The 19249-nt window shown below is 42.9% G+C and overlaps 2 protein-coding genes across 4 annotated transcripts; both read right to left on the bottom strand.

Moving 5' to 3' along the window:
• Window positions 1–434: 434 nt before the first annotated feature.
• Window positions 435–4462, bottom strand: bco1 (beta-carotene oxygenase 1). The gene is made up of 11 exons (XM_057012106.1): window positions 4301–4462; window positions 4086–4214; window positions 3842–3971; window positions 3416–3563; window positions 3191–3344; window positions 2858–3078; window positions 2497–2754; window positions 2320–2425; window positions 2150–2244; window positions 936–1047; window positions 435–841 (listed from the first exon to the last, which is right to left on the bottom strand). Exons 1-11 carry the CDS (start codon window positions 4362–4364, stop codon window positions 690–692), a joined length of 1569 nt encoding a protein of 522 aa, XP_056868086.1. The 5' UTR covers window positions 4365–4462; the 3' UTR covers window positions 435–689.
• A 2832-nt stretch (window positions 4463–7294) lies between these two features.
• On the bottom strand, window positions 7295–17662 carry LOC130513646 (TLC domain-containing protein 4-B-like). Of its 3 annotated transcripts, none has more exons than XM_057012499.1 (7): window positions 17283–17661; window positions 14274–14475; window positions 13413–13502; window positions 13263–13321; window positions 13021–13115; window positions 9677–9750; window positions 7295–9553 (listed from the first exon to the last, which is right to left on the bottom strand). In XM_057012499.1, the coding sequence occupies exons 2-7, from the start codon at window positions 14426–14428 to the stop codon at window positions 9235–9237; spliced, it is 792 nt and encodes a 263-aa protein (XP_056868479.1). In that variant the 5' UTR covers window positions 14429–14475; window positions 17283–17661; the 3' UTR covers window positions 7295–9234. The 3 variants fall into 3 exon arrangements, with proteins under 3 accessions (XP_056868479.1, XP_056868478.1, XP_056868480.1); XM_057012498.1 differs by having other exon boundaries at window positions 14274–14443; window positions 17283–17659; XM_057012500.1 differs by lacking the exon at window positions 9677–9750 and having other exon boundaries at window positions 14274–14443; window positions 17283–17662.
• Between the last annotated feature and the right edge of the window lie 1587 nt (window positions 17663–19249).

Below are 19249 nucleotides of genomic sequence, written 5' to 3'. Positions count from 1 at the left end.
CCCAGTGGTGTTTAGTTTTGGAAGAGATGACAGGAATGTGTAACAACTCACCATGTGCTCCCAAAAGTAAAAAAAGCGCAGTAAAAACATTCCGTTTCACTATTTCTGGATTATGAACTATTAATGCGAGTCAGTCTAGTGATGTATTACGCAAGGTTGTGATTCCTCAAATAACTGAAAACTACACTGTTAATTAGTTCCAAAGATTAGCGTTGTCATCTATGACCTAAGATATTGTTATTTTGAACAAAATGCATTCAAGAGTACTTTATTGATCCCTTTAGGGGGTGTCCATCAGGGAAATTAGCAATTGTCAGGGTGGTATATATATATATATATATATATATATATATGTCCCTATAAAACAGGTGCAGATCCCCAAATAACCCTGAGGTGAACACAGTAGACTTTGAGAAGATAACTGAGAGTCGAAAGAAGGTCAAAATAATTTATCATAATGTCCTAAAGCACCGATAATTGATGATAAAAACATAGTGACAGATATGAGAAACCTTCAGTGAGGAGTAATAACATCAGTGTTAAAACAGAATAATGGGAATTACACCGCACGGGCATTTTAATTGTATTGATCCATGCACTATCAATAAACCATAATATTTAAAAATGTGGGGTAAAATAACTACCAGAGAGACACCAGAAAGAATGGAACGCCTTGGGAGACAGGGGTTTTATGCATGTGGGATGAAATATCCATGCATGTCCTTCTGCAACTTGGCACCAACGTATGCTCGACCCACTTCTTTGAACGTTTTGCCGTCCAGGACCAGGAGGTAGCATGACTGGCCCGGGTTGGTGTTGATCACTGATGACAAGACCACACCTGTAAAAGGAATTAAAAAAAAAAAAGGTTTCATCAGAGGAGAAACTGTTTCATCACGTGATGGTGATGTGATGCGGCTGCACCGCGTCCTTACCGTCGTCCTCTGACTCCCCGTTTGGTCTGGGGACGAACACAGGCTCTGACGGCCAGCAGTTTTCCTCAGTCCAGAAAACCATTTCTTTACTTTCTGTGTCGAACTTTGCAATCTTCACAGAGAAGAGACAGTAAGTTTCGCAATAAAGTGCATCGAGTGCAGCAGCCAAAGAAACCCACAGTCATCTGTGACCGTGTCCTCTGATCATAAAAAACACATAATCATAAAATCATTGATATGAGCCACGATGCTTTTTGAAGCAAATCTCATGTTTTGATTGATCTGATGAAATATCACTATGCTTCTTACATCAACCGATTATGAACCTGTAAAATAATTTTAGCTCTGATGGTTGAATGTGTTCTTTCTCTGGTCTCTAACCAGTGAGTAACCCATCTCCATTCTTCTCCACAGTCAGGAGCTCTATCAACTATTCATCTTTACCAGATCCGATAATCTCCCAGTTCTCAATATATGGGGCTCATAAAATGCTGTTTTCTGAAGCGTGCGATGCCACAGCAATGGTGACCTTTGTCCACTATTATCTGATTACTGAAATGTTCAGGGCCAGCCTTTCCCCCAACATACAGTCACACTTCCTTTATGGCATTTCGACATCACGCTCAGTCAGACAACTTGTTTTTTTTTTCACATTTCATGTCATATTTGTTCCTCATTGAAGCTTTCTTCTCCTATTATAGATAGAATGATGAGCTGACCCTGTCTTTGTTTCATAAACTAGTAGGAAAAACACAGTTGGATTATAGTCTATGGCACAATACTACTTATTTAAATTGGGGCCAATGCAGGTGACCCTCAAAGGAAGATTTTGCATTGTTCCCTTTGTTCATCCTGTTTTTCACTTCCATCCAAAATGGCTAATATTCCCACTGAAGATCAAAAGCCCCGTGTTTTTATTTGAGTCTGTCTCAAGTGGGAAAGTGCACAAATATGCAATTGTTTAAACCAAGGTTGTTCCTTTCACACCTTCCTGTGTGGAGTGCCATTAACACTTATGGTGCATGACTATCTAGTGAGATATACAATATACAGATATAAAACATTGTGTTTATTGCTTCTTGGTATTGTTTCACAGACCTTGGTGCATAAGTGCACTCAGTGAAGAGGAGGCAGAAAATACATGGAATTTGTTCCGGTTGCCTAGCTAATGCTAACACTGTACACAGTATACTGCACAGTGCAGAACACCTTACCTGTTTTGACACGACTGAATGCTCAACGCAGTTCCCGTAAACAAAACGGTGCCTTGTCCCATTGATGTCATAGTTAATTCTGGGTAGTTCAAAGCCTGTTAAAAAGCACAAACACATTTAGTCTAAATTTTAGCTAACAACTAAGATATGTGAATTGTCGGTGGTTTTACCTTCGCAGAGCACCTCTGGCTGGCACAACAGTTTGCCTTCTTTCTCCTTCACAGCAGTGGCTCTTGTGTTTGGGAGCTTCACCAAGTCCTCTCCAACCGCAATGCCCTGCAAAGCCACATTTTAAAAGGTCAAAGTGGAGACATGAGCACAATTATCACGTGACCTCTTGCGCCCACCTTGTCTGAGATTAGAGGAAGTACATATCTATTGTAGTTGGGTTTGGAGTAGTTTTCATCAGGTTTCCCAGTGTTTTCCTTCAGTTTGCTCAAGTAGAACATGTCATAGAGCTGATTGTCCTTGTAGGCGATGACATCAAAAACCACGTGGTCATCCTCTTCATAAGCATTGACATGATGGTAGATAATAATTGATCCTGTGTGAAACTTGGTCTCCACCTCTTTGCCAGTCTTTCTGTTTATCAGGTGGATCAGAGTCTGGTGAGGAAATAAGGAGTTCAAAATCCATCATGGTGGTCAATCTTTCCTTGAATGCATCATTTATAGGCTATAAATCAGAGTTCTGTCAATGATGGCTTACACTCTCCTCTGGACAGAATTTCAGGCAGCTCGCCCAGTTGACTCCCCTCATGTATGCAGTGGCCATCTTGAGGATGTCTAGTTTGAAAGGCTGCTCGAGAAAGATGAAGTAGTTGTCTGTCATTGCAAAACTGTGGTAGTAGCTGGGTGTGAGCATCGACCGGCAGGGGACAGAGGCAATGACCTCTACATTCTTCAGAGCAGGGGTGTTCTTGCCTTGGTCTGCAGAGTTCAGTACCAACATTATTTTTTTCAAGAAACCCTTAGAACTAACAAAAATTGCCAAAATAGCTTGAAAATGAAAGAGGTCACAACCCAAACAAGGGTCAAATACCTTTGGCTGCTGTAGCAGCAGGAACTTTGAACAGCATGTATTTGGTCTTGCCCTTCTCTGCTATTGAAGTTCCCATGTTGTAGGCATTGCCCTCCTTGTCATAGTGGGGGTGTGATGATGCCAGGTTCACTGGAAGGTACTTCATGTAGTCCACCTATGGCAATCAAGGTGATAAAGCATGATCTCCAAGAGGAGACAGGCCAGCTGTGGAGCAGGTTTTCATACCTTGTCTTTGGTTTCCAGCGTCACAGGGTCGATCATGCGGATGTAATTGGTTTCAGAAGTGGCGTAAATGTCGTTTCCATATTTGATGAAATTGCTGGCACCATTGTCTGTGAAGTCAGGCATTGTATGGTTGAGAAAGGTAATGGCCCTACAAAAGAAGATATATTAATGTAAATACTGAGAAGAGAAGAGTCAGGGAACACAGCGAGCACAAAACTCTGTAGCATACACCAATGATACAAATAAGCGTCTGTTTTAAGACTGATTTTAAACTATTACCGTAGTCTGAAATAAAACACTTTGTGTTCATTTTTTCCAAATTCCTACCACATTTGAGTCATAAAATGATAACTGATTAAAGTTAATCTCTGCAGAACTGGAAAAAATTCAAAAGTTGCAATTATTGGTTAATAAAAAGCTGCTTACTTGACAATGAAGTTCTTGCTTGGGTCTGGATACGCCATCGTCCCCATTTCGGACACAACTATCCTGTTAGCAGCCATATTTGCATTATAGGTGTCACTTCTAAGGAATTTGCTTCTGTGGGACACTTCACCTGTGGCCACCACAATGACAAAAACAGTTACTTTCCATTTGCGTTTCGTTACATCACAAGTGAAATGATAGTTTTCACATCACTTGATGGCTGGTTAATGAAAAAAAGACTCACCATCTTTAAAGGTGAAGCTGTGCATGATGGCCATCCCATCGAACCAGTGTTGGTAGCTGGTGTCTCCCACAGAGAAGATGCCTGGGCCATTACGCAGCAGCGTGCCTTGCAGCCAGCTGGGGATGGTGCCTGCAACCACAATGTTGTGTTTCTATTGTTTAAGCAGGCTGTGTGGATTTATTGGTGAGTGGAATTTACCAGTAAAGTGCTCCTACCTTTGACTTCAGCCCTGCGCTCCTCGGGGCTCTCCACCGCGTTCACTGTGAAGTTCGTGGTCATGTTGACGGAGAAGTGGCAGGGTGCAGAGGCGAGTGTGTAAATGTGCCACACTCTAACAGAGCAAAGCCCTTCCTCTCAGGCTTTTTCTTTTTTTGTCATTCTTATCTTTGCCCTGAGGTAACCACCCCTCATCTTAAATCCTATTGGTCAGGCAGATGGAAATGATTTTAGCTGTGATGTAATATTTTTGCCAGACTGTTGTTGTTGTTTTTTTAAGTCTTTACATTTATATGATAAATGCCCAGATAATAATTTGTTTTTATTGGGGCTATTACACCTTAAGTGATATTCTCTCTAATTAAACTTTGTCCTCAATGTTAGTGTTTACAGCCTTATCTTGATTTACGTTGACCTAAATTAGTCAGGCAGTCTTATTGATCAGCATTTTTAATGCAGCCAAAAGCTCTTTAGATGCACGTATGTGTGTCTGCAATTCTTAGAAATCTAGAACTTGTCCCTAATTGCTTAAGGTTGTAAAATCCACCATCACAGCTCAGAGGCAGGAACATTTCAGTATCTTTATCTAATCGTCCCAGAAAGGAGGCAGCCTATCTCTGTCCATGAGCTATTAGAACATGAGACGGGCTAACGGACAGAAGGTCACCTGAGCTCATCGCTGTCTCGTCATCACTATGGCACAAATGAAAGTTGGATATCTATGTCCCTACCTGAACTGGAAAAAGGGGGAAAAACACAGGGACAGCGCTGCAGTTCAAATCTAAATCTGAAGCTGAATCATCAGGGTCAATGAGGTTAAACCAAAGTCTACTTTAAAGACTGACAACACTGTCAAAAATCAGCACTCAGCAGACATCAGGCCTGAGAGATAATCAGATACTGCATTATGTACCCATCTTAATATTTCTTTGAAAGAGGGTCCTGCATATTTAATAAAAGCAAAACATGATCGAGCAACCTTTCGTCTTCCTTTACTGGCCTTACATGTTTTTAAAAGAACTCTGAGACTAATGGTGGCACCAGAGGCCAGGAGAGTGCTGCCTTCAATACCTACATCTAAGTTAAGGAAAGTGCAGGAGTGAGTCTACTTGGGTCATCGCTGATGTCTTCTGACCTCATTACAAACAGGTTCCAGGGGCCAACTTTTGAATGCCCGTAAGAGCGCTAGAAGAGAAAGAGAGTTATGATGTGGGGGGCTGACACCTCAGTTAGGGCAGTGGCCACAGGCTGAGATCCTAAAGTCATCTTTCCAGACATTGACCATATATGAAAATAAACCTGTGGATGCTCCAGAGAAGAGAGAGAGAGAAAGAGAGAGAGGGGGGTGATTTTTCAAATCTGGTCCTCATGGATATCCCTCGCCAACAACCTGGCCAGCAGCTTGCAATCGGTGCACAGTAAGGACACTGATTGCCAGCATGTCCTGCAGAGCCCCTTCCTTGAGGAGGGTGAGGACAGTTCTTCTGCAGCTCAGTGGAAGCTGACCTCAGCTCAGACCCTCCCTCAGGACATGCAACAGGTGCTCCCTGAGAACTGGCCAGAAGGACTCCTGAAGGAAGCCACCAACATTCCCGCCACCCAGGTCGTGCTGGGCCACATTCAGTTCCTCAGCTGACAGTGGAGCTTCCAGTTCCCTGTTGCGTTTTTCACCCACCTGAGGTAGCTCCTACAGAAGGACAGCTCCCCCTCAGGCTCCTCCCAGAACTCTTTTCTGTACATATCCTTGGAGAAATCTATCGCCTGCTGGTGAATCTCAGCAGGGCCATCAAGCACGTGTCGTGTCAGCCCCCAAGGAGTGCACCATCCTCCTCTGTAAGTTTTTACCCTCCAGGCTAAAGAAGAAGTGAGATGGATCATCCGTCTTTGCGATATGCTGGAACCTGGTTCAAACCTGGAAACAAGTTCGGTACTCTCAAAAACAGCACTTACTTTTAACAATCAACCTGGAAAATCCTCTCCAGGCTGAGAGGCGGGACCTTTGATCTTCCCTGGACATAGTCCTTACTTTTTTACAGTTTCCTTTTATTTCTGTAATGTTTTGAGCTGTCTTCTTTCTTATCTATCTCTACTTCAGTCAGCTCCCTGGTGCAACACTGACCTCTGCACCCCTGCAGGATCCTCCGTGTTTGTGTCGGTCAGTGCGCTCCTGTGTGGTTCTATGAGTCCGTGCTTGTGTGTGTTATTTTGTTGCTCTGCGCTGATGGCCGGGTCGATTTGCCGCAATATTCCTGCACGATTAAATCACATGGCCCTCCTCTCAACTAAAACAATTTGAAGAATCGACCTTTTTAGAGCGGTTTGACAGAGGTGGGTGAGTACTACTTTTCTCCCCTCCCCTTTTCTCTTCTCTTCTCCTCTCCTGTCTTTAGATTGTTTCCCTCTAGTGTCAATTTTGAAGCACTACATTTGATTTTGATGGTGTAATAGTCATCATGTTTGTAAAATTGTGTAAACAATAAGTCTCCAATCAGGATCAAAACTTTTGGGTTATATAAGTTAATAATCTTGGCTACTTTGTCACACAGCTGTGGGATCAGCTGGATCCACTCTGGCTGTATCACACTCGTGTTTCTCCTGGTTTTGGATGGCCTGAGAATTAAATGCGGCTCAAACCACCAGGGCCTCTTTGGTACCGGCCCCTCAATGGGATACTGCCAAATAATCAAATAATAGTAATTATTAGTATTAAAATTAAGTCTGTGAAATAAAAATCCAATGACTTATTTAAGGATTTTGGTTAAAAATTAATTCTCAGAAATAAATGGCATAAGTTATTATTTTAAAAAGTTTCTGATTTTACAAAATCATGTTGCACAGCTGCTAAATGAAAATGTAAATAATTAAACTTTAATCCTAGTTAATAATTTTCAATATCTCATCTGACTGAGTGTTGTTGTTTCACCAATAGAGCTAAAATTACTTCAGGGTTCTTCTGAATTCACAGATGTTTGCGAAAATAAATCCAACACAAATGAGTTAATTTGGTATTTATTGCAAAGAACAAAAGAAAGTGACCCCTGTCTTGTCTGATACATTCATAGAATGTCACTAAACACTCCCGTGACTCATGTCTGAAGAGAAACACCAACACAAGCGTCAGTAGCTGCTGGCACCATCAGCGTTTCTTCCTCCGTCTGCCTCCCTTGGATTCATAAATTAAAGAATGCATAAAATGCCAAGTGCTCATAGGATTAATGTTTCTTTGCACTCCCCAAATTGGTAAAAGTTGTGCTGAGTAATCAAGTATTTCCTTACCCATGTTTTCGGCCCATTGCTATAATAAATATGACGTTATCCTCGACAGTGGATTAAACTATGTGGCACGGTACAAGCAGAACAGTACAAGTATGAAGCAAACATTATGTACATGTACCAAGAAACAAAATTGGTCAAATGTATATGCTACTTTCTTTACAGCGCAACCTCCATGCAATACCACATGCAGATATAGAGTGTGCATGAAGATCATTTTGCCCATGCATGACCTTACACGAAGCCACTAGAAGACACTAGTTCCTTTTGAGTCCACTGAAGTAGAAATGGAACCTGCTCAGCTCGTTCATACAGTTACTGATCCCAAACCGTCCACTCCTGATGGCCTATTAACCCAAATTCCCTTTTTGTCCATCTAAAACATCTTCACTGTGTGGCGGCAATGACAGAAAAATACTCGAATCTTTGGAATAAAGACTATTAAAACCGCTTAACAGCTTCACCGATAATCAGACCGTTAAAAACAAAAGAAGAAGAATCCCTGCGCGTTAGACCAGTTTTGATGAGGAACTTAACACTTAAAACCAAAAGGCATTTTGACTTTCCCCTTTTCTCGTCAGTATAATGTTGAAAATGCCACATTTCATGTGAACCTAACTTTGTTCATAGCCGCTGAAAAGACCTACGTGAATGGACCATAAATCACAAACAACACGCTCGCAGTGACAATAAATAGATACTGGCAACATTTACATGTATTAAGACCTGAAATATGTATTGTATTTTTTTTTTTTAAAGAAAAGACATGCTAGCTTTAGCCTGACTTTGCATTCCTGCAAAAGTTGAAGACGGGGAGATTTTAAAAACTAAAAAGGTATCTTAAATGGGAAGAACATATAATATTCTATTGCAAAATGTGGGGAAAGTAAAAGAGCAATGCTTTTAGCATGAATGCACATCTATTACTTTCATGTCAGTATCCAAACGTGGCAGAGGTGACATTCAGATTTCCCTTTTCAGCACATGTTAAGTTATAAAAAACAGAGCTAAATGACCCCAGCAGCACAAAATCAAGAACTGAGATCAGTGTGCTGGTGCCCATGCGCATCGATAACATCTAAGCCAACCGCTGAAAGGCTGTTCAATACAAAAAAGGCTGGTTTCTCCGCAGAAACGCTTAAATTAACAAGAGTGGGAGATGGTGAGCACAATTCTCTTCCTTCTGATGGCACCAACCACACAGCTCCCGTCCCAGGAAGGCTGCTAGCCTCTTCAGGCAATTTCTATGGCACCAACCACACATGAGGAAGGGCTTCAAGGTTTCAAGGTTTCACCAACATCATCATCAAATCATTTTTTTCATCCTCAGGCTCAGGCAATGGCAAAAATTGAAAATAGCAAAAACGGTCTTTTGTTGAAGAGATTAAGCTTTGAAAATGTGTGTATAGGACTGTATATTATCCCAGGATGACCTCATCTGTTTATCACGCTAAAGTGTTCCAGAGGAAAGTAGCTGGCCATGCACAGACAATATTGCTTGGAGGTCATTTTCATGGCTTAAGGTCGGCCAGCTGAGAGGTCCATCGGTACATTTCAGTAATGACTTGTCTTCACATTCAGCCCTCTGATGTCAGTCCAGGCATGGTTTCCCAAGCGGAAGCGTCCCACCGCCGGGGCAGCTGGTGTCTTTGTTTCACGGCTAATCTGTCTTGCCATTCTCCTGAGGCTTAGCGGCGTTGCTTTGGCGTGCTGAACGCAGAACTTTGTAGCAGCCGCGCGCGATCTTGTGCATCCACATAATGTTCATGATGTCCAGGCAGATGCTGGAGCAGATCCAGGCTACACGGCCACCCCACGGCACCAGGTAGAAGGCTTCCGTGCCATAGACGCCATACATGCGAGTGTAGTAGACTGGCATGACAGCAATGCGGACCATGAAAAACACTGCTGCCATGGCGATGCCATTTGCCATATTGGGCCGAGAGGTCTTGGGATAACCAAGCACTTCGAAGAACCAGCTGAAACATAACATGCTGTTAATAACAAAGGAGTCTAAATGGACATTAAGATGATCTCTGCGAACTAACGGGATGAAAGGAAGCATGCAACAGAGCCCTGATCATCTGTGAGCAGGTACGTACCGCTGGTTCACGCACGGCGTTGAAAACTCAGCAAGCAGACGGAAATTAGCAAAATAAGGCAGCATTCCTTGGCCCTGGAAGAATGAGGCAAGAACAAGAAGACAACGGAAACATGAAAGGGACAAAAAAAGAAGACAGCAAAGCATTTGAATCAACAACAGTGACGCCAGTGCCGAGCTTGCAGAGCCAAAGCAACGTGAGGATTCCGATTTCAGTACACCAATGTGTGAAATTGGCCTAAAATTAGATGTCCTTACCAAATATAGACCCCTTTGTCAGATCTAACAAAAGAGCCTTCACCCGTTAGCGCCAGAATTAGCCTGGTCATTTACAATGGTAGGTTTTCTAAGCCCAAGCACAGAGCAAAGACGCTAAAACAACGAATGCTTTTGACTAATGTAGCTACATCTTTGTGCCAATTAGAAAATCAATCCTAATTACATGAAACCATGCAGGAAAATACAGTGTGTGCGTGTGTATCAAACAGCAACCTTTTCACAGAGGCACCCAAGACTAAAAACAGATGTGGCAACTATTTATGCCGCTACAACTGCAAGCTGACGTTTAGCACTTCATCAGAGAGCTGATATCACAAATGTCAACTGTCACACAACACTGTACTGCACTGTGTACACACCGAACAACTGTACACACACCAGACCGGATTGAGCAACAGAAAGCCATGCAGAGGAAAAAAAAAAAAGCAACCGTTACCTGCCATTCTCTAAATGATCAGGGCCCGAATCCCAAGTTGTTTTCTGTTTGAGATCATCTTCGAGACATTTAAAAGCACCTTTTGCACTGAACGCAAAGCTGAAATGAGCTCCTTATTCCTTGGCACAATGTCTCCTAATCAACCATCATCACAACGTTTTGATTCCCACTCTGAAATGGCGTTAACCTACCTTCCAGCACATAGGCTACAACAGAATAACAGGGTTATAATTGTGCCATTAACCCCCCCAAAATAATGGTTTTCATGTGTTCTCTGCAACAAAGAAGCTAAATGTGATTTGTATGTTTATTTCAGCTCATCGGTTAAAGTTAAAAAATAAATAAATCACTGCATTGATTTTAAAAAGCTGTCTGGTGGACATACGTCCACGGCAGGAGAAAAACTTACCATCCTTCTGAAATAAGAGCTGCTCGGTGAAACAGACTACAGGTGACACAAACATGTGCATTTTTTGTTTTCCAGCCAGCAGGAGGATGCTAGTACCTCTAGGAACTGGTAAGTCCATACTGTGACTGGGCATCATATCTGCTCAGTGCAACACAACAGCAAAAGCAGCAGACAAGACAGGAATAAAGAAATCCCCATCTAGACCTGCTCTCGGCCTCCTCGGCAACACGCAAACCTTCTGCTCATTTTGGATGACACGTAGTTTTTGCATGTGGGGTTTGAGGGGGGGGGGCGTTTATGTTAATGTCAGCAGAGGACAAACACAGACAGGACAGACACACAGATATATTAGAAAGGAAAGAACACCACTACAGTCAGAAGCAAATAAGCAAGACAACACTGTGAAGACTACATGCAGCTGATTTACCTTTTTCCATTTTAAATAATTCCAGTCTTAATGTACCATCAAGCAAAAGGACATATGTCTGCATACAATTTGTATTTGCATTAGAAAATGACTGCATTAAATTGTCAGGTTTTGCCTTTTTTAAGGTTTGTTAGCATTTAGTTGCTAATCTGGCAACAATTACATACACAAGCTTGTAGCATTCACTGTGCACTAAACACGCCACTAAAACACATTCGACATGAATCTGACAAAGATGAGATTAAATCTAAAAGAAATAAAAGACAGATTTTTTAATCACATCATGACTGCAAAGTTAAATGTTGAATTTCACTGAAATAGTAAGAAATAGGAAGCGATGACTCGGTTATTCTACAGGTGTTTAAGACCTAGTGTGAGGAAAACTGCCATGAGTGTCCAGTAACAGTATGGCCTTCCGCTCAGAAACAACTTCTTTTTATGTTGTGTTATTCTTAAGCGAACATGGAAAGGATATATGCATCATCACCAAAACAATGAAGAGTAAAGCTGAACTGCAGGGCTTCCACACAAGCTGGAAACCTAAAATCCTGCTTGCTCTTGTTTGTGTTGTCATTTGCCGATAGGAATGGAAAAATCTTAGATTCCATTTTAGTGCAAGAACGAGGCCAAAGCTAAGCAGACTACATGTGAGCTCGAAGTTAAAGAGACAGGACAGGAAGTCCTGAGGCATAAAATGACCTTCTTGACACTTTAACGACAGCAAAATGATAAAGAATAGAAATAAAAAGTGTCATAGGAGCAGTGAAGTTGTAACTGGTGGGAGACACACTCGGTCTCAGTTCAATGACACTGTTTTTTGTTTTTTAAAAGGCCTTTTTTTTCCCTCTTATTGTTTCATGTAGGCCCAAAAATGACTGACAGTTTTTAAAAAAACTGTTTGTGGTCATGCAGGAAAAGAAAGGCTGGCTGCGTAGAGCTGGAAGGGCATGCATGCGGCGGGCGCAGGGACGCATTCACCTGCGCTGAGGCAGCTCAGCAGAACAGTAAAGGGAGTCAGTACAACAACAAAAATTAAACAACTACGGAAACTGTAGGAGCAAGGTGGGGGGAGGAGGGGGGGGGGCTAGGGAGGGGGAGGCGGGGTCGTCAGCCAGGTTAATCTTTGAGCATTCCATGCAAAAAATACCATCGTCATTCATCTCTGTAATAATTGGCAGACCCTGGTGACCTGGGCTGAACCAGGAGTGAACAGCAGCGCTCATCTGGCCCGACGCCGCGCACCCATACGTTTCCACTGGCCGCGTCTGATGGGGGTGAGGTAACGGCGGCGCTCCTGATCGGAGCACAGCGCCGGTCCTGAAGGTGCGCTTCCTTAGGTCTTAACCACTTTTACTTTAACGGGTTTGCAATATAATTCAAGGTATAAAAACTGGCATTTATGTGCCTCAAAAAGAAATCCTTATTTCTAGTGCCATTAGTATATATAGTATTTGACACTTTTGCTCATACTCTTTGTACATTTTGATAATATTCTTGAGCACATAGGTTGAATCTCATTTAGTTTTAAATCTAATCCTAAAAAGATGCCAAATCATCCATACCACTGATATCTGACTCTATTTCTGTATTCTCATTGATTATTTCCCTCCCCCTCAGGGCTTCTTTATCTAAGACCTCTGACCTTACCCTGGCCTTTCTCATATCAGTATGATAGGTGTGGATCTGGTAATGCTGAATTGGAAGGCCAAGCGTGGGAGGGCGCAGCTGTTCACTCTTGGTCGTCTCCTTCCCATCTTGCCTGCACGTTCTGCTATTGGACAATAGGGCACTCACCAGTACATAGTAGTAAGCATACAATGCTGCCACATGGTGAATTACAAAAAACTTGTCTCCTATCGCCTTCCAATAGTAAAATATTAGCAGCAGATCTGGAAAACAAAGAGTAGAGGAGGCGTGTCACTGGAGCAGACCTACAGTTTGAACATGTCTGAACATTTGGATCAATCTGATCCTACAGTTGCCACATTTATTTCATTTTGGGGACACTTGAACAGCTCGTCGTGTGTTTCTCTCACCAGATATGAGGTAGCCTGTTGTGATGGCAACGTTAATTTTCACCAATGTAGGGTCTCCCCTGTAAAACCAAATGGTTGAAGTGGGTTTAATGGAGCACCGGTCCACCCGGGGTGGGAAGACGTTAAACTGACTGAAAGCATGATTCTCACCAGACTGGGTCTTCATTGACAGCATCGTCGAACAGCAGGATGCAAAGGCAGAAGATTCCCACCAGGATCGCGTGAAACGTCGACACCGTCCTGGAATGAACAATCAACAGTTAGAGCAGAAAATGAGATACAGGGGGGCCTTGTCAACAGCCCGAGAAAAGGACTCAACAAAGTCAGGAATCTTAAATAGATCATTAAAGTCTCATCTTTGGAAAGGATTGATCTGATTTGATTATCTGAGGCAGGTCCCTGCTGACTATCTGCCATGTTCCCATAACAATGGATGAGGGGCTCTAGCCTGATCAAACGCTCCGATCATTGGTGTGAACGTGCACTCTGACTCATTTTCCTTCATCTATTACAGAGATCACAGTTGTGTTGTTTTAATGTGACAAGGATAATCCCGCTGTAATATCCAAATACATTAATAAATGTAAGAGTTGGCCCACAGAGCACAAAGAAGGGAAGCAAACTATACTTTAATGCCCAGTTGATGCCCTTTACATTGTGAGGACTGAAGACACAGAAACATTATAGGCAGATAAGACGACACAAGCAGCTTATGTTCAAATACTAGAGCCTTATCAGACAGCAGGAACCAAACAAAACCAGTTCTGGTGAGTCAGGGAGCAGCGTGACAGGAAACATGTGGGCAGACTGTCGCTGATTGTGTTTTTGGAGATGGATTAAACATCAGCTCCACCTACTGCTTTACATGGACTCGGTTTGAGACAGGGGTGTCCAAAACAGTCCCACGAGGGCCGTAACTCAGCAGGATTGGCTGGGACATAAGGCCCTCTTAGGACTGGTTTGGACACTCCAGCTCAAACTCATTGTGGTCAGAGAGCTCTCGAGGGTTACCTTGAGTTCCACTCCACCTTCTGCTTGTCACTGAGGCTGAGGAAGCCGGGGCTGATGCGCTTGGACACCCAAGGACTGCCTTTGTGAAAGAGCCACTGGAAAATGAGGAAACTGGTCACCGAGATGACGAAGATGAGCTGGCTGAAAGGGTCCATGGCCACGCGCCTCAGCTGCGGAGAAATAGATGTTACCCATGCTTCTTCTGCACAGGCAAGACAATAAATCATTGACGAGACAAATGCATGAAAATCGTGAGTGTGTGCCTCTGGCCCAACCCCCAAAAGACACACAAAAGTGTCTTTTACTATCTTACCTTCTAGTTTGTATTTGTTTCCACAGTTTCTAACCGCGGTTGAAGTGAATCAATGCAAGCTTCCAAGAGGGCAGCTGCTATATTGCCGAAAAGAGTTGGACTGTACAGTAGTATGTTGCTTGGATGCAGAGTCCCTTTGACCTTTGAGATCAAAGGGCCCAGAAGTTGCAGAATCCTATGGATGTTCAACAGATATAGCGCAACATTTACAGCATGTGCACAGGCACCTGTACAGCTGGGACTAGTTTCTTGGCAAAGGTCACGCTGAGCTTATTAAGATTACTACACATCTTCCCAGAAACTGCATCTGCCCCGTCTGGCCCCTTGATGCCCAACCCCTTAATTTCTTGGTTAATCCTCCATGTGTGTGATCTTCCCACATATAACGTGTTCTACTAGCAAAATGAGGACATGTTGGAGAAACCAGGACATTTTGCTTGGTCCTGACAACTTCAAAGGTCTGTTTGTGAGTTAAGATTTTAGCTTAGTTGTGTTATAGCTGAGACAGGAGTCGCCAGGCAACAGGACGGAGCTTAGCAAGGTTACAGGGCAAAAAAACCAAAGCGGTTATGACAACTGGCCATGAGCAGGAATCCAGTCATATGACACGGTACAAAGTATGGAGGTGAATGAATCTCCCATAGTTTCACACCTTCTGTCAGTGTGTAACAGGAACAATTGGGCGGGGCCTCTGGCCTTATATACAAGACACAATGTGACAGAGACGGTGGGATAGTATCGACTGCTCTTGAGAGATACTATATAATGGTCAAAGACTGTTGAATTACTTTCAGTAAACATGAATAGGCAGCTTACTCATATGACATTACAGAGGAAGGACAGGTCTGCAGACAGAGGACAGAAGGATCAAATGTCCATGTGTGTGCAGAAAACAGCCACTGTCCTTTCAGCAGCCTCCAACAAGACGCACTCTTTTGCAGGGACCAAAACGGTCACTTTCTGCACCGCTCATCAAATCTAACAGCCCAATGAACGTTCTCTTTCAGCCCATCCTGGACTTTGCAGTGTTTGCTTGTAAAATATAGATTTGTGTCAGGGCTGTATGAACTGAGGTGCAACACCGAAGACTGGACTTGAACAAACACATGTTTAATGCTGAAGGAGTGAAGGAATAGATCTGGTTAGCTCGTTCCACGTAATAGAAGACAGCTCTCCTTATTTTATCTGTCAGCAAGGACATCCTGTGTAAATGGTTAAAACCTTTACAATCAGATCATTGTTATACTTTCATTGTCATGATCTTGGAAAGATAAGAGCAAAAGTAAAAGTCAAGAACACGAGCAGCATGAAATGAAAATGATGGGAGCATAATTGGACGGTGTAAAGAAACAGCTCTACAATAAAACTTCCCCCATGACCTGAATCTACTGATAAAGTTCCATTCAACATTTTTGGATCACGCGCAAATCAATCTATAGAGCCAAATCCAAAAGGCCTTGTTGTTAGAAAATGTGTGTCAGTGGCACAGATCCACCGCCAGCCAGTCCCTGTGCAACTACATCTAGATGTTTGCATGCGGCCTGGTCTTTTGGACATTTACAGCCTGGAGATGTTTCCATTAAAAGCACATTTAAGTCTATTAAACACACACACACACATCCCTCCTGGGAGATACGGCCTTGGAGGTCTTTCTTTTCCAGCTTTTATTGCAGCGGCAAAGAAAAAGCCAGCAGGGACCATGAAGGCCAGTCCAGAGTCGTCCTCTATTGTCTGGCTATATGGAGTTAGTGGACAGTTAGTGGCTGAAACGCACCCAAAACACATTAGAGTTGCACTTAGAAGGCTCTCTATTGTGCCTCTGGCTGGATGTGCATGTAAAACACACCTTTAGTCATTCTTTCCAAGCAAAGCTTTGTCTTAGCAACATGTTTGCCCCCCAGTCAAGGGCAAACTGTACAGAGGTCAGCTTGAGAGTAGTAAAAGGAAACAGCTGAAGTAGACAGCAACAACAACACCTGCTGACATTAAAATCCACCTGCAGCCGAGTTCCTGTCGGGAGAAAAAACTGGATGTTTGCAATCTGAACTATCAGAGTCCAGCTCAAACCTGATCACAGTCTGATCCATCATCCAGATCTATGACCAACTTGCCGGACAGTCATTTTGCAGCATCTATTCATGACTTGTAATGACTGCCGTGTAACTACTCTGCTAAAAAAAAGTATCCTTCCACTAAGTCCTAGCTTCCTCGTGTATAGTACCCGTGTATGGATGATGTGTCCTGCATCAAAGCAGATGTGGGGGTGGCTGGTGGGGTATTAATAGGGGCTTTATTTATAATAATCTTCTTCATCTCCACCTGGAGAACTGTTGACCGCCTATGAAACTAGCTGCGCCTGCGCATGGGGTGAACCTTTCCCCCTTCCCATTCTTAATGTAAATGTACTGTAAATTTCCCCGTGTGGGACAAATAAAGGAAATCTGAATAGCCCCCCACGTATTTTTGGCCGAGTTTGTGCCACCGAACATGTATTTAGACCGGATCGTACGGTGAAGCCCCCCGGCAGATGCGACAAACAGTCGATAGATCATGATCACTGCCACAGATGTTTGCCTCGAACGATCACGGTACCGCTAATTCATCGCTCCTCCGACTCTCGTGAAATGTGTTGTGAGATTTAAAAAAAAAAACAGCACAATTGTGTGGGGAAAACTGTAAGACATAAATGGACAAACCGTTGAAGGCTCATGGAGATGATCTGCGCCTCGCTTCCTCAGCTGGTTTCTGGGGGTCGATCGCAAAGCCGAGTACGCTGAGCTGGAGCCATGTCGGCTCACTCCGGATAAACAAGACGGGCCTCTTGGTGATCACACGCACGCACGCACATACACGCTAACAAGTAGTGGGTTATGCGGCGGCGGCGAGGCTCTGCGCCTGGACCAGTTTCCCAGTGTTTACTGAGCTGCGCATTCGAGGAGAAAGGCGCATAATTGCAGCGCAGATCAGATCGGATCGGATCAGATCAGATCCCGTAACTCGTCGCTCGATTGCAAAAAATGATGACAGAGAGGTTGATGGTGGGCGGTGTGAAAGCTTTCTCTCTCGCTCTCCCGCTCTCCCTCTCTCAAATTACAGCTGAATTCTTAAAGACACACACACACACACACACACACACACACACGCGCGCACATGGGGGCTATTTATAGCCATGTCTTGCAGTTTTTTCTAGGATATATCATAAAACACAGAGGAGCAAGATCTTATTTATGCAAAATAGGACGCAGCGTTCTCAATAATTCCCCCAGATGACAAGTTAAATGACAAGTTCTACTCTTTCTTTTAAAATTAACAGCTAAAACTACACAAAGCTACACTACTGGCACAAAAAGGAAACAAACCGGTTGTAGGCTTTTTAGCTCTGTTTATGTAATTGTTTTTATAGTGTGAATTACAGGGACACAGCACAGCCTTCCATAAGAAGCAGCCTGATATATGGCCTCTTTAAGGCCACATGAAACATGTTTAGAATTAATACATTTCTCATCTCAACCTCTATTTATTTTCTTTTACGTTTTTTATGAGATGTCTCGATTAAAAGCGCACATTGTAAACGAATCTGAGTAACTGATAACATGACTTGTTATTTCTAAAAACAGCTTTTCGACTAAACACGCTCCCACTGAACACACGCACAGTACCGCAGCCGTGACCGTTGCACTGGCAGCAGGAGAGCACTGGAGGGGCCACGATGGAGGGGCGTGTTTTGGTGTGGGCGTATTTTATTGGGGCGTGTTTTGTATAAGCCTGCGGAAATGGAGCTGTACGCCTCGTTCGCCAAGAGTTGTCTCGTGTTTTACCCAGAATGCACTGTGAGATATTGTAAAATAGAACCCGGAAGAAGTTAACAACAACTACAATAATAATAACAGTAATAAGAATAATACAGTGTTGCACAGCATTTTTGCTCACAAATTGATTTTGAAATGTCATTATTGTTGAATTATATCCCACAGTGCATTTGGGGTAAAATATTGCCCTTTTTAAAAAAAAAAATAGTTTTAAAATATTTTTTTTAATTCCCAATTAATGGGGAAACTCGTCTGTGTTGACCAGCAAGAGTCCTCAAGAATATACTTTATGCTACAAGTTGAAATGAAAGTCAAATCATTTTTTGGGAATAATTTGATCACAACTGTTCTCCTTTTACTCTTTCTACTACAAACCTATGCCTCAGCTAGAGAAAATCTCCCGTTCTTTTGTGCAGTTTGGATGTTAAAACTACAGTTTCTCTGGTGGGGAACCAGGTTTCCACATTGGTGTCACTAATGCACTTTTTTGCCAAGATGATTTGAGTATTAAACCTGTCCAAAGAGGAAGATTTAAGACCAGCATACCCCCAAATTACTCATAACGTCAGCATGTGAGCTGCATAGAGGTGTATCTCTGACAGCACTGACTGCCTGACTAAAATCAGTTTCTATTTTGTATCATTCGATACAAACCAGAAAATGTTTTGTAAGGTCTTTTGTTGGCCACTAGGTGATTAATGTTGATGATTGACCATTTTGTTGAAGTTTGACAAAACACACAGAACATAGAAAATGTGGAACTTAGTGCGGTTACTAACAGTACCAGCATCAGCCACACGGGGCGCCACAACAAACGAATCAAATAGTGACCCCCAAATCAGTCCCATGATAAA

This window comes from Takifugu flavidus, chromosome 17, assembly GCF_003711565.1.
Source record: "Takifugu flavidus isolate HTHZ2018 chromosome 17, ASM371156v2, whole genome shotgun sequence".
Taxonomy (NCBI): Eukaryota; Metazoa; Chordata; class Actinopteri; order Tetraodontiformes; family Tetraodontidae; genus Takifugu; species Takifugu flavidus.
This window is presented reverse-complemented; position numbering and strand designations above follow the sequence as displayed.